Here is a 13,274-nt window from a genome sequence, read left to right on the forward strand (position 1 = left end):
TAAGTGACTTGCCCAAAGTCATACAGGTAGTGAGTATCTGAGGTGGGATTTGAACCCAGGACTTTCTGACTCCAGAGTGCATATCCCTTCCACTATTTCATTCCGCTGCTCCTTGTTGATAAATTGGGATTTGTAGGACCACCCAAACCCTGTATAGGATAACTTACATCCCTGGGGTCCACACCCCCTGAAAAAAGCTTTAAGCGCTAGCTCATGGGTGAGCTCTCCATCACTGGAGATGTTTCAGTAGAGGCTGGATTAACCCCTTCTTGTTAGGGAGGTTGTAGCAGGGCTGCCTGCTCAGGTACAGACAGGAACAGGTGACAGAAAACTCTCAGGTCCTCTTCCTACCCAGACTCCGTGATTCTCTGACATGGGCAACCTTAGAAACAGGAAGGAGTAGGTGGAAGCCTGACTGTGAGGTGCCACTTTTCCCTCCATGGCCCATTGGATGGCTAGACTGCCATCATCAGAGTCCTTGATGGGATAGACCAGAAAAACAAGGCATCCTCTCTCTAGAAGGTCCTCATTCCTATGAGCACAAGTTACTTATGGGAGAGGAAAAGTCATTTTCTCCTCCCTCCAAAACACAGCCCTTACCCTTAGCACCCCAGCCATCCAAAGAGCTGAAGTGCTTTGGCCACTGAGAAGCAAGGTACATCTTTCCCCACCCCATGAATTAGCATTGGGGAGAAGAAATGAGGAAGCACATGGTAGAAGGAGGGGTGCTAAAGACCAAATCTGCCTGCCTCTCAGTTTGGTTGGGGCCTCCCTTGTCCTGATGTCCAAGCCCTCCTAGGAGGGCAGGATGCCAATGGTATGGGGATACTGCTGCTCAGATTCTGACTCCCTTCTGGACTCAGTGGAGGAAGTGTAACCCTGGGGTCAGTAGCCAAAGCATGCCCCTAGCTTTGTGGAGTTGATCTGGTGTCAGCTGCCTCCACTAGGCAAAACAGTCACCCCTAGATTCTCAGGGATCTCCAGTCCAAAGCCTGGCTCGCTCTGTGGTTGGCCTAAGCAGCCTGGCATGAGATAGCACTGACTCAGCCCCTGTGTCTCAGACACCTATGCACACACTTACTCAGAGATGATGGTCAGCGGCTCCCCAAGTCTCAGCACCAGTTCCCCCCGTTCCCCAGCTGGGAAACTGTCCAAAACCACAGCCATAGCCTTGCTTTCATCAGGAGGGACAGGAGGGGTTAAGGGCCCTAGAAGAGAAAAAAAGAGACCTGGGTTCTAGTTCAAGCCCTGCCATCGATTCACCATGTGATCTTGGACTAATCCCTTTCCTTTGATAAAACTCAGTGTCCTTATCCTTAAAATGGAACCCAGAATCCAAGTACTAGGACACTTTAGGCATAGAAGAAATGATCACAGACCATTGATTTGGAGCTGAAAGGAAGCTTGGAGGTCCTTTAGTCTAACCTCATTCCACAGATGAGGTCCATCCTGAGAGCTTTTCTGCTCAAGATAACACAAGTATTAAATGGCAGAGTCAGGAATTGAACCCATGTCTGCCAGGCTTCTTATAGAGCAGCTTAATGTTTGCAAAAGTAATGGAGAGGGAAAGGAGTGGGAGGAGAGATGCACTTTACACAGGTCATCGATCCTCACAACGACCTATGATGAAGGTATGGTAGATATGTTACAGATGAGGAAATCAAGGCTCAGGGCGGGGATATTAAATGACTTGTCTAGACTAACAAATTTAGCAGGGAAGGATTTGAACTTGGATTTTCCCCTTCTAAGCCTAGGACACTTTCTGTGATGCTGTTTCTCCAAAGGGATTTTTCTCCTGACCCTCTGAGCCTCCTTCCAGCTCCGATTCTGCTCTACCTCTTACTTCAGCCCCAATTAAGACTGGGTTGCTTTATGCCTCATTCTAACTGAAGTCCCCCAGGTTGGTGACTCGCCATGACTTCTGTTTAGCACTTCTTCCTTCAAGCTGAGACTGATGAGCCCTTGACTGATGAGGCCAGATTCACCTGGGAAATCCTTTCAGACTCAGAGGTTTTATGGGTAGGGGAAAGATTCTGGGCCTATTTGCCTCAGTTTCCTCATCTGTAAAGTAAGGATAATAATAGCACTTACCTCCCAGAATTGTTGTGTGAGATAATATTTGCCATGGGGTGACATTTCTAGTGCAGTGAGACAGCCTTCTCTCTCATCTAGAGGGTGGTGACCCAAATTATTTAGGAAGAACTATTTCTTCTTTTCTCCCCGCTCACTCACTCCCCCTCTCACTTCAGTCAATCAATCAATTAATCAATTAACTGAGAAGCATTTATTAAGTCCTACTATGCTCCAGGCACCATGCTAGGCCCGAGGGATATAAAAACAAAAAATGAAACCATCTCTGTTCTTCAGGGGCCAACACTGTATTCCTCAGTAACAAGGTCCCCAGACCACAGATCTACAGAAGTTTGGGAGGAGGTTGAAACTTCTGTGTGATAGAATTGGGTTCACTATAATTGTAAGGTTTGCTCTCAAGAACAGTGGTGTCAAACCTATCCGATCGGCTAACATGACAAAAAAGGAAGATGATAAATGTTGGAGAAGATGTGGGAGAGTTGGAATACTAACTCATTGTTGGTGGAGCTGTGAGCTGATCCAACCATTCTGGAGAGCAATTTGGAACTATGCCCAAAGGGCTACAAAAATGTACATACCCTTTGACCCAGCAATATCGCTTCTGGGACTCTATCCCAAAAAGATCATAGAAATGGGAAAGGGTCCCACATATGCAAAAATATTTATAGCAGCTCTCTTTGTGGTGGCCAAGAACTGGAAATCAAGGGGATGCCCATCAACTGGGAATGGCTGAATAAACTGTGGTATATAAATGTAATGGAATACTATTGTGCTATAAGAAATGATGAACAGGAAGAGTCAGAGAGGCCTAGAAGGATTTATATAAACTGAGGCTGAGTGAAAGGTGCAGAATCAGGACAACATTGTATACAGTAACGACCACAGTGTGCGAGGAATTTTTCTGGTAGACTTAGCCCTTCACACAATGCAAGGACCTAAAACATTCCCAAAGGGCTCTTGAGGCAAAACGCCTTCCATATCCAGAGAAAGAATTATGGAACTGGATTGCAGAATGAAGCAGACTATTTTCTCCTGTGTTTTGTTTTGGTTTGGTTTTTCTCATGGTTTCTCGCATTCATTTTAATTCTTCCATGCAACATGACTAATGTGAAAATGTATTTAATAAGAATGTACGTGTAGAACTCCTATAAGACTGTACGCTGTCTGGGGAGGGAGTGAGGAGGGAGAGGGGAAGAAGGGGGAGGAAGAGGGAGGAAATCTAAGATTTATGGAAGTGACTGTAGAAAACTGAAGACAAATAAATTAATTAATAATTAACATCAACAACAAAAAATAACAGTGGTGTCAAACTCAAACAGACACAGGAAGGGCACATGAGGTTGTATTACCAGTATATAAGGATGCTTGCAGGCCACATGTTGGCTTAGAAAACCACATATTCATATGATCTACGTTCTATTGTATTTTTATTTATTTTGTTAAATATTCCCAAATTACATTTTAATCTGGTCTAGCCAACTTGGGAGTGTGTTTGACACTTCTGACTTGGAAAGCCACATATGTGTATGTGTGTGTGTGTCTGTGTATACATATGTATCTATATATTCATTTATTACTGCAAAACCATACTAAAATAGCTACCAATCAGACTCATTGACAGGTGAACAATTTATGAATAAATAAAAGATAGAGAGCATTGTGAGGCAGAAAATGAATAATTTCGATCACATTAAACAGTTTTTGTACAAATAAAACCAATGTAGCCAAGAGAAGGAAAGCAAAAATTGAAAAAAAATTTTTTATAGACAATTTCTCAAATAAAGATTTCACATCTCAAATATATAAAGAACTTTATCAAATCTATAAGAATAAAAGTCATTCCCCAATTGATAAATGGTCAAAGAATATGAACAGGGAGTTTTTGGATGAAAAAAAATCAAAGCTATAGTCATATGAAAAAATTCTCCAAATTGTTGATCATTAGAGAAATGCAAATTAAAACAATCTTGAGATATGACTTTAAACCTATTAGGTTGGCTAAAATTTTATCCTGATTTGGGCTGCATTTGAGACTGTTGTGGCCCACACATTGACCACAGGTTACGTATTTGACAGCTCTGCTCTAGAAGCTATAATGTGTGTTCATCCTTGGTTGCCAAAGAAGACCATGCCATCAGAGAAATGATGACATGACTTGCACTTGACTTTGTTTTGAGTGAGGGAGGGCTGTGCAGGTCACTAGCCTCACTTCTCTTCCAGAGCCATCTGAATCCGGTGACTGGATATTCATCAGGATGGCTGGAGATGACCCAGAATGAGGCAATTGGGGTTAAGTGACTTGCCCAAGGTCACACAGCTAGTGAGTGTCAAGTGTCTGAGGTGAGATTTGAACTCAGGTCCTCCTGACTCCTGCACTGGTGCTCTATCCATTGCACCGCCTGGCTGCCCCCTCTAGAAGCTATAGCCCAAGGACCAATGATGCCTTGGGTAGACTGAACCCAGGAAGGATGTTCTCCCAGGGGACCACTTGAATTCAGAATTAAAAACCCAAGCATTTGTGACAAAAGCTCCAGAGCTTAAGGGAAAATTCAACATATGACATCCAGGAGGAATATAAGGTAAACATTAAAGACCAATTATAAGCAACTCAATAAGGCCAAATTGTTTTCTTCGTATATGTGAAAATATTAGCAGTATTCTTATGATTGTCATCATTATTTGGGTAGTTTGGAAGAAAGGCTTGGGTTGATCTGAGTATGATGGGGTGATTCTAAAAAAGGAAAATGGTGTAGGGAGAGATAGAAAGGTGTCATTATCTCATACAAATGAGGCATAAAAGGAAAAATTGATACAGAAGAAGCTAGTGAGGGGAGGGGAGGGCAGGTAGTGCTGGACACTTACTTTCATTGGGAACAACATATATACCTAGAAAGGTATAAAAGTCCTCTAAATTCAGAAAGAAATAAGAAGACAAAGGAATAGGGTGGAGAGAGAGAATAAGGGAGGGATTTTGGGAGTGGTAGGTAGGTTAAGGAATAGGAGGGCAAGGTAGAAGGTAAAAGTAAAACATTAGAGTGAGGAGGGATAGGAATAGGGTGAGAAGGATGTGAGGAAAAATAGGAAGGAGGAAAATACGTAATTGTAGCGTAAAATGTGAATGGGATGAATTTACCCATAAAAAATGGAAACAGATAGCAGATTAAAAATTTGAATTTAAGACTATGTTGCTTTCAGGAAACATTATAAAAATGAGATCCACACAAAGATAAAATAAAGGACAGGAGTAGAATTTACTATGTAAAAAAAACCGGGATAGTAATCATGATCTTAGACAAAGTTAAAGTTAAAATAGATTTTCATTAAAAGTGAAAATAGAATAATTACACTATATGTCAGCAATATTATTCAGTGTTGGTTTAGTCCATTTAAAATACCTAGACAGTATAAAATACCTGAGCATATATCTGCCAAAACAGATATAGGAACTATATGAATGAACATAATTATAAAACACTTTTTATACAAAAACTCAAATCTAAATAATTGAAGTAATATTTACTATTCATTGATAGGTAAAGCCAACATAATTTTTAAAAACGACAATTTTACTGAACTAATCTATTTATTCCATGTCATCCCAATTAAATTACTAAAAATTATTCTACTGAGTTAGAAAAAATAATAACAAAATTCATTTGGAAGAACAAAAGGTCCAGAACTTCAAAGAAACTAAGGAAAAAAGGTGTAAAGGAAGTAGATTCAGCAGTATCAGACCTTAAACTACATTACAAGGTGAAAGCATTGTTGAAGTATAAACAAAATGATTTTAAGTTAAACATTTCTTGTATAAATAAAACTTATGTAGCCAAGAACAGAATGCAGGAAATTGGGCAAAAAAAATCCTTCATAGACAATCTCTCAGAAGGGATATGACTGGGCTGGAATATTGCTGTGGCACAGGAAATGATGAACTGGTTAATTTAGAAAAACATGGAAAGATATGGATCTGTGAAGGAAGATGCTATCCACCTTCAAAGAAACAGATGATAGGAGGAAATAAACATAGTGCGATCTTACACATATGTATATAAGTGTATGGGTGCATATATGTGTATTTTTATAGATATCTGTGTACATGTTTATGTATCCACACTTAACTGTAGCCTTCTTTAGGATGGGGGGAATAAAATAAAAAGTGCTCAGCAAAGAACAGAAGAAAACGGAGAAAGAAACAATTGTGAAGGTATTTATCATATAGGTTTTCTTGAAATGGAAATTTGTTGTTTTATATCGAATCCTCTCTTATGTGTGTTAGGTACATGACAATGTATTTTTTTTTCTTTTCTCATTTTGTATTTTTTAAAGTAAAAAAATTACAAACAACTCCCCTCCCCACACCAAGCCAAGTGTAAGAAGTCACTGATATAACCTTCCACCATGAAGCTCTATAAGATTCGGTAGAATGTGAGTCTCCTGAGTGCAGGGTTTGTTTGGATTTGTCTTTATATCCCCAGCACCCAACACAATGCCTGGTATGTGGAATCATTAGTTTGGAGTTGGATGGGGCCTCAGAAGGAAATGAGGCCAACCTTCTCAATTTACTAATGAGGAAACTGAGGTCAGAGAAGTTAAATTATTTGTCTAAGGTTAAACAGATGTTAGTAAGTGGTAGAGAATGCTTATTGATAAATTTATTTATTTATTTACTTTGGAGGCAATCGGGGTAAGTGATTTGCCCAGGGACACACAGCTAGTCCCCCTTATTGATAGATTTATTGATTGAATCCAGATAAAGTTGAGACAGTTGTTAGGAATTACTGAGTAAAATGAGGTTTGGAGATTTCTTAGAGGTCCATACCTTCCAAAGCCCCACTAACTAAGAAGGAGCTAGGTGTGAGATGCTTAAGCAAAACTGAATTTTACCTTCCTGTAAAAGTCCAGCTTCCTGGTCACTGGCAGAGAGTCCAGGAACATGCAGGCTTCTTCTCCTTCTGCTGGGCAAGCTTCCCATGGTACCTTGGCAGATGGCTCTGAAACATGCCATGAGAAGGAATCTGGAAAAGAAACTTGGACTATGAATATCACAGCTCCTAAATTGGCTTGGTTTGATACCCTTCTGTCCCAACCCTCACCCAGTCCTCACCTAACTCTCCAGCCCCGGTCCCTGAGGAGACTAGCTTTCTGTTTTTGTGCAAGAGCAGTGGGGTACGGTGGAAATAATGCTGGAATTGAGTTCAGAAGATCTGGGTTCAGATTTGACCTCTGTCAACCACTCCGTGGGTAAGCATGGCAGTCATTTGACTTACAGAGGTGAGGCACTACGGGAAGGACCTCCCTTTCCCAGTTTGTTGTTCTATCCTGTCTGACTCTTTGTGATCCCATTTGAGGTTTTCTTGGCAAAGATACTGGAGTGGTTTGCCACTTCCTTCTCCAACTCATTTTACAAGCGAGGAAACTGAGGCAAACAGGGTAAAGTGACTTGCCCATGGTCACACAGCTAGTAAGTGTCTGAGGCTGGATTTGAACTCTGGTCCTCTTTCCTCTATGTCTGCTGAAAATACCTTGTGTTCTCCTACCTATATTAGCAATCCATAGAATTCTTTTCCCTTCCCATTTGCCTGTTGAATTCCTACCCATCCACCAAAGCCAACTCAAATTCTACCTTCTCTTTGAAGCATTCTTTCCTTCCTCCCCTTCGGACCTCATAAAGCACTTTGTACTTCTATTAAGCAATTATCTTGTAAAATGGTATATTATAGTAATGCTTGCTGGGGTCCTATTCTCATATTAAACTTTGTAATCCTTTCTGATCCTCTGCCCAAGCACAGGGCAGAAACCCAGCAGGTGGTCCAAAAATGTCTACTGAATAAATGCTTGCTGAATATCAATTAGCTAGCCAGCAAACATTTATTAAGCAATTACTGTTTGCTAGGTAGTGAGTTAAGTTCTGGGGATATAAAGAAAGGGAGAAACACAAACAGACTTTGATTTCTCGGAGCTGCTATGTGAACGGAGGAGATGCACTTTGAGATTCATACAGAGAGGAGCAAGGTAACTTTAGAAGTGGAGGCTCAAATGAGGGGACCAGAAAGGTCCCTGGGGTGGGGGGTATGGGACGTTTGAGCTGAGTTTTGTTGAAGGTCAAGAACTAAGAGGGGAGAGGAAGAGTATTCTGGTATGGAGAACATTCAGCACACAGGCGATAACCTAGAGAGGAAGAGGGTAAAGAGACCAGGGCAGCTAGATCGTGGAGTCTGGAGGGAAAGTACAAAGGAGAGAGCCTGGAATGTCAAACAGAGGGTTGGGTTTGGTCTTGGAAGTACTAGGGAGCCACTGGAGTTTACTGAGCAGAGGCAAGTCCTGGTCAGACCTTCCCTTGAGGAAAATCCCTTTGGCAGCTGTGTGGAGGATGGATTGGGGTGAAGAGAGGCTTGGAATAGGAGGCTGTTGCAGTGATCTAGGGGGTGACCAGGGCTTGCAAGGGCTGTGGCTGTGTGAAAGGTCAGGAGGGAACAGATAAGGAAATGGGATTAAGGTAGAAATGACATGATTGGATATGTGGGTAAGAGGGAACAGTAGAGGCTGACACTGAGATTCCAAGACCAGATGGTTGGGATGATAGTGGGACTTTCAACCGTAATAGTGAAGCTGGGCAAAGGGGAAGGTCTGGGGGTAGGGTGGGAGGAGAACTAGCTCTGTTTTGGGACATCCAGATCCAACAGGCATCTTGCAGAGCCAGGGCTCAGGAGAGACCGTTAGGCCTGGATGTAGGGATCTTGGAATTACCCACACAGAGATAATTAATGCTATATAACAGGGGTTCCCAACTGGGCTTTGTTTGTTTGGCCCCTATATCCCTTGGCTTTCAGTAATCTTTTATTTCATATTAAAAGAAACACATTCTAGAACCTACTATTTGTAGGAAAGAAAATAGATTGATTTTCCATAATATTTTTTCACAAACATTACTACTTTTGGGATATTTCACCAGGATAATATGGTTATTTGGGGCAACTAGGTGGACCAGTGGATAGAGTGCTGGCCTTGGAGTCAGGAAGACTCCTCTTCCTGAGTTCAAATCTGACCTCAGACACTAACTGTGTGACTAGCAAGTCACTTCACTCTGTTTGCCTCAGTTTCCTCATCTGTAAAATGAGCTGGAAAAGGAAATAGCAAACCAGTCTAGCATCTTTTTAAGAAAACCCCAAAGGTTGGACACAACCGAAAAAGTACTGAGCAATAACAATATACTAATTTACCCAACATTTTCCAGCCACCCTCGAAAAGATTCTTGTACCCTTTGGGGATACATGCTCCCCAAGTGGGGAACTCCTGTGGTGTAAAATGAAATTAACTTTTATTTTTAGCTTCCAATTTATTGTGTTGACTCATAGTTTCCAGTTCACTAAAACCTCAGTCTCAAGGTATTTTTCCTCTATCACTCTGATCTGGCCACATCTCTTCTTACCCATCCCCCTTCCTGATTCCTGTACTTTTGCTATATATATATATATATATATATATATATACACACACACACACACACACATACATATACATATATAGACATATATATGTATATATAGACACACATGTGTGTCTCTATATATACATATATATGTATATTTAACCCAAATGCAAGACTTCATCTCGAACCCCAATCATCTTAGATTTTAGTCATCTAAGTGCGGGGACAGTCTTTGAGGTTAGCTCAGAGGAATTAGTTAATGGCTGAGAAAGTTGTGAAGCATGGAGAGATCTCCACAGAGATCAGAAGTGATCAGAGGTTTTCAGTGTCTGAGATGAAGCCTGAGGACCCTGAAAAAGGAGATGAAGCGGGAGAGATATTAAAGAATCAGTAAGACCCAAAATCCTTGTTGTGTAAAAACAACCTTGAACTGAGCTCCAGGAGGTTTAAGTTCTTGACCCAGTTCTGTCAATAACATTGTGTGATCTTGGGCAAATAATTTCCCTCTTTGGGCCTCAGTTTCCTTTTCTGTAAAATATGAGCATTAGCTAAGATCAGAGTTCTTCACCAGAACAGATTTCAAGGGAAGACTTTGAACTTAGAAGTGGAAAAAATTACATCTTTATTTTCACTAACAACTAACTGAAATTCAGCATGCCTTTCAGTTTTAAATTATTTTAAAAGGAAACTTAAGTAGCTTTATTTAGCTTCTAATTTCTGGGAGTCTCATGAAGAATTATTATTCTGGATAGCAACAGGAACAACAAATCATTTTCTGCCATATTCTTTCTTTAGGACCGCTGTTTTATTGTTGACCTTTCTATTACATGAGATGTACATACTCAGTGTTAATAAAAAGCCAGTGGCTGTACAATATACACTCTACATCAATGATGATTTTAAAAAGAGTTATTCTGAGGACTCCATACTTTCACCAGGCTGCCAAAGTGGTCCATGTGTCCAAAAAAAGACTAAGCACCCTAGTCTAAATATTCTCTAAGACCAGAGGTGGGGACCCTGCAGCCTCGAGGTTACATGTGGTCCTCTAGGTCCTCATATGCAGTCTTTTGACTGAGTCCAAGCTTTACAGAACAAATCGTTTTATTAAGAGGATTTGTTCTGTAAAGTCTGGATTCAGTCAAAGGGCTGCATATGAGGACCTAGAGGGCCACATGGCCCACCCCTAAGGCCCTTGGCCTCCCTGAAGACTGACCACTGCCTTCTCCTCAAACCAAGAATATTTGGGAGGCAATTTTGTAGCACTTAAAATGGTTATTCAATCAGTTTTGCTAATTTCCCCTCTCTTCTTAAAAAAAAAAATTGTTATATGGGATGACAGGTAGCAGGAGGGGAAATACTAGTGGAAATTATGGTGATGCAAAAAACCAAGAAAACATCAATAACAATTTGTTTTTATGAAAGAAAGGTTGATCAGTAAAGGAAGAGGCAGCCTTGAAGGACAAGCCACCATAACTGTATCAGGGCTGGATTGAAGGCCCAGAGAGTACCTGATGTTCCCGCCCAATCCTCATCTGCCTTTCATGAAACTGGGGCACAGACATGTCGAGAGACTGGGCCGAGAAAGCAGCAAGGTTCAAACTGACAGAACTTTAGGGCTGGAAAGGACCTTAGAGATCAATTCCCTTCGAATGGGATCATAGTTATAAAGGGCTTAGCACAGTGCCCGGCACACAGTAGGTGTTTAATAAATGCTTGTTCCTTCTCCTTCTCTCCTTCCCTCTTCCTCATTCCCCAACCCTGCCCTCAACCCCCAACCCCAAACCCTAGCCTTTTACAGTGTGTAGGAGTGGAGTCTCCTTAGATCTCATTCTATTACAGTTTTCCTTCCATTGTCCACACTCATGTCTTGTTTGCAGAGTTTTATGTTTTATCGTGTTATGTGCAGACATAACTGTCTTAGGTGGTGGTTGTTGTTGTTTCAGTCATATCTGATTCTTTGTGACCCCATTTGGAGTTTTCTTGGCTAAGATACCAGAGTGGTTTGCCATTTTCTTCTCCAGCTCATTTTACATATGAGGAAACTGAGGCAAACAGGGTTAAGTGATTTTCCCAGGGTCACACAGCTAGTAAGTGTCTGAGGTCAGATTTGAATTCAGGTCTTCCTGATCCCAGGCCCAGTACTCTATCCATTGTACCACCTAGCTGCCCACTGTCTTAGGAGGGAGAGGTGATTCATTCTTTCTGGAGGATGCACAAGATGTGGGCAGCCATTGCTGCTGCTATGCTGGGCTGCCCCAGTCCTGCCAGAGACAGGGATATCATTAGACCTCCTTTTCAAAGTTAAGACCTTTAAAGGAGTATCAGGAATATTTTCTGTGCTCCTGTCTCCACCTGGATATCTCAGGTTCTAGGATGATGGATGTTGAGTTAGAAGGGCCCTAGGATGTCATCTGTTCAGCTTTCTCATTTCATAGATGAACACCTAGAAATAAAGTTATCCCTTCTATATTGAGACTCCCCCCATCTCAGTTTCAATACATTGCGGGTCAGCATAAAAAATTAGGTGGAAATTTGGGGGAGTTTTGCGGAAGCTGCAGACAACACTCAAAGGTCAACCAAAGCCTGTGAGCAAATATTTAACCCAAATTTTACAATAAGGTACTGTAAACACCCCATAAAAGAAAAAGGGTGTGAAGGGAGAGCAAAAAGCTTTTACGTGGATTTCCCAGAGTGTGGGGTGCGCTAATCCCTAACCCTCGCGATATGGAAGGGAAAAGTGTACATATTCAGGGTCCCATGGGAGCTGGAATTTGAATGTGGGTCCTTTGACTCCACATACCTTCTTCTCCACAGCCTTTCCTTAGCACACTTCCCAGAGAACCAAACCGAGCCTTTCAATGTCAAACTCAAGAAGTCCAAAATGGAACTCATCATCTTGAAACCCCCCTTGAAACTCCCCTTCCTTCTGACTTCATTATTTCTCTCTAGGGCATCATGATTTGCCTGGTCTCCCATGGCTGTAGCTGTGGGGTTATCTTTGATTTCTTCTTCACATTTTGATCCTGATTGACTCTATCCCATTTGCTTCCCACAGCGGTTATCTCAAACTTCCTTTCTTCACAAGAAAGTGGAGATGAGCATGAAAGCCTTTTCTCCAATTCTATACCTCAAGTGTCCACACCATCCCTCATTCTTTCTTCCTTTGCTTCGCTTTGAGAGGAAGAGGGGTGCTTTTCTTTATCTTGTGTCCTTGATCCCATCCCCTCCAATCTCCAATGGGGACCTGTCCCTTTGATCATCCCTCTTCAGCCTTCTTATTTTTCTATTTCTCCTTTCCTGCTGCCTAGAGACATGTTATTGAGTTATTTCAGTCATGCCTGACTCTTGGAGTTTTCTTGGCAAAGATATTGAAGGAGTTTGCCATTGCCTTTTCCAGGTCATTTTACAGATGAGGAAAGTGAGGCAAACAGGGTTAAGGGACTTGTCCAGGGTCACACAGCTAGTAAGTGTTTGAGGCTAGATTAGAACTCCATCCTTAAAAAATCTTCACTTAATCTTATTATCCCCTCAAGCTGTTGTCAAGTATCTTCCCTTCCTTTTATGGTCAAACTCCTAGAAAAAATATCTATATTCATTGCTTCAGCTGTCTTATATCTATTTCTCAACTCCTTACAATCGACTTCTAACCCCACCATTCAACTGAAACTCAAAGGTCACCAATAATCTCTCTCTCTTTTTTTGGTAAATTTTTTTATTTGACAAATACAAAATGAGAAAAGAAAAAGAACATTGC

At 41.4% G+C, this 13,274-nt stretch overlaps 1 protein-coding gene across 2 annotated transcripts in view; it reads right to left on the reverse strand.

Moving 5' to 3' along the window:
- SLA2 (Src like adaptor 2) overlaps nt 1–13,274 on the reverse strand; it is a 41,240-nt gene that overhangs the window by 22,693 nt on the left and 5,273 nt on the right. For both annotated transcript variants that reach the window (XM_072631425.1, XM_072631424.1), the window contains exons 2-3: nt 6,976–7,106; nt 1,082–1,208 (exon numbers count right to left, since the gene is read on the reverse strand). In XM_072631425.1, coding sequence (XP_072487526.1) covers nt 1,082–1,208; nt 6,976–7,096 — 248 coding nt within the window. In that variant the 5' untranslated portion in view covers nt 7,097–7,106. The remainder of the gene's footprint in view (nt 1–1,081; nt 1,209–6,975; nt 7,107–13,274) is intronic.

The sequence above is a fragment of the Notamacropus eugenii genome, chromosome 1 (genome assembly GCF_028372415.1).
Source record: "Notamacropus eugenii isolate mMacEug1 chromosome 1, mMacEug1.pri_v2, whole genome shotgun sequence".
NCBI lineage: Eukaryota > Metazoa > Chordata > Mammalia > Diprotodontia > Macropodidae > Notamacropus > Notamacropus eugenii.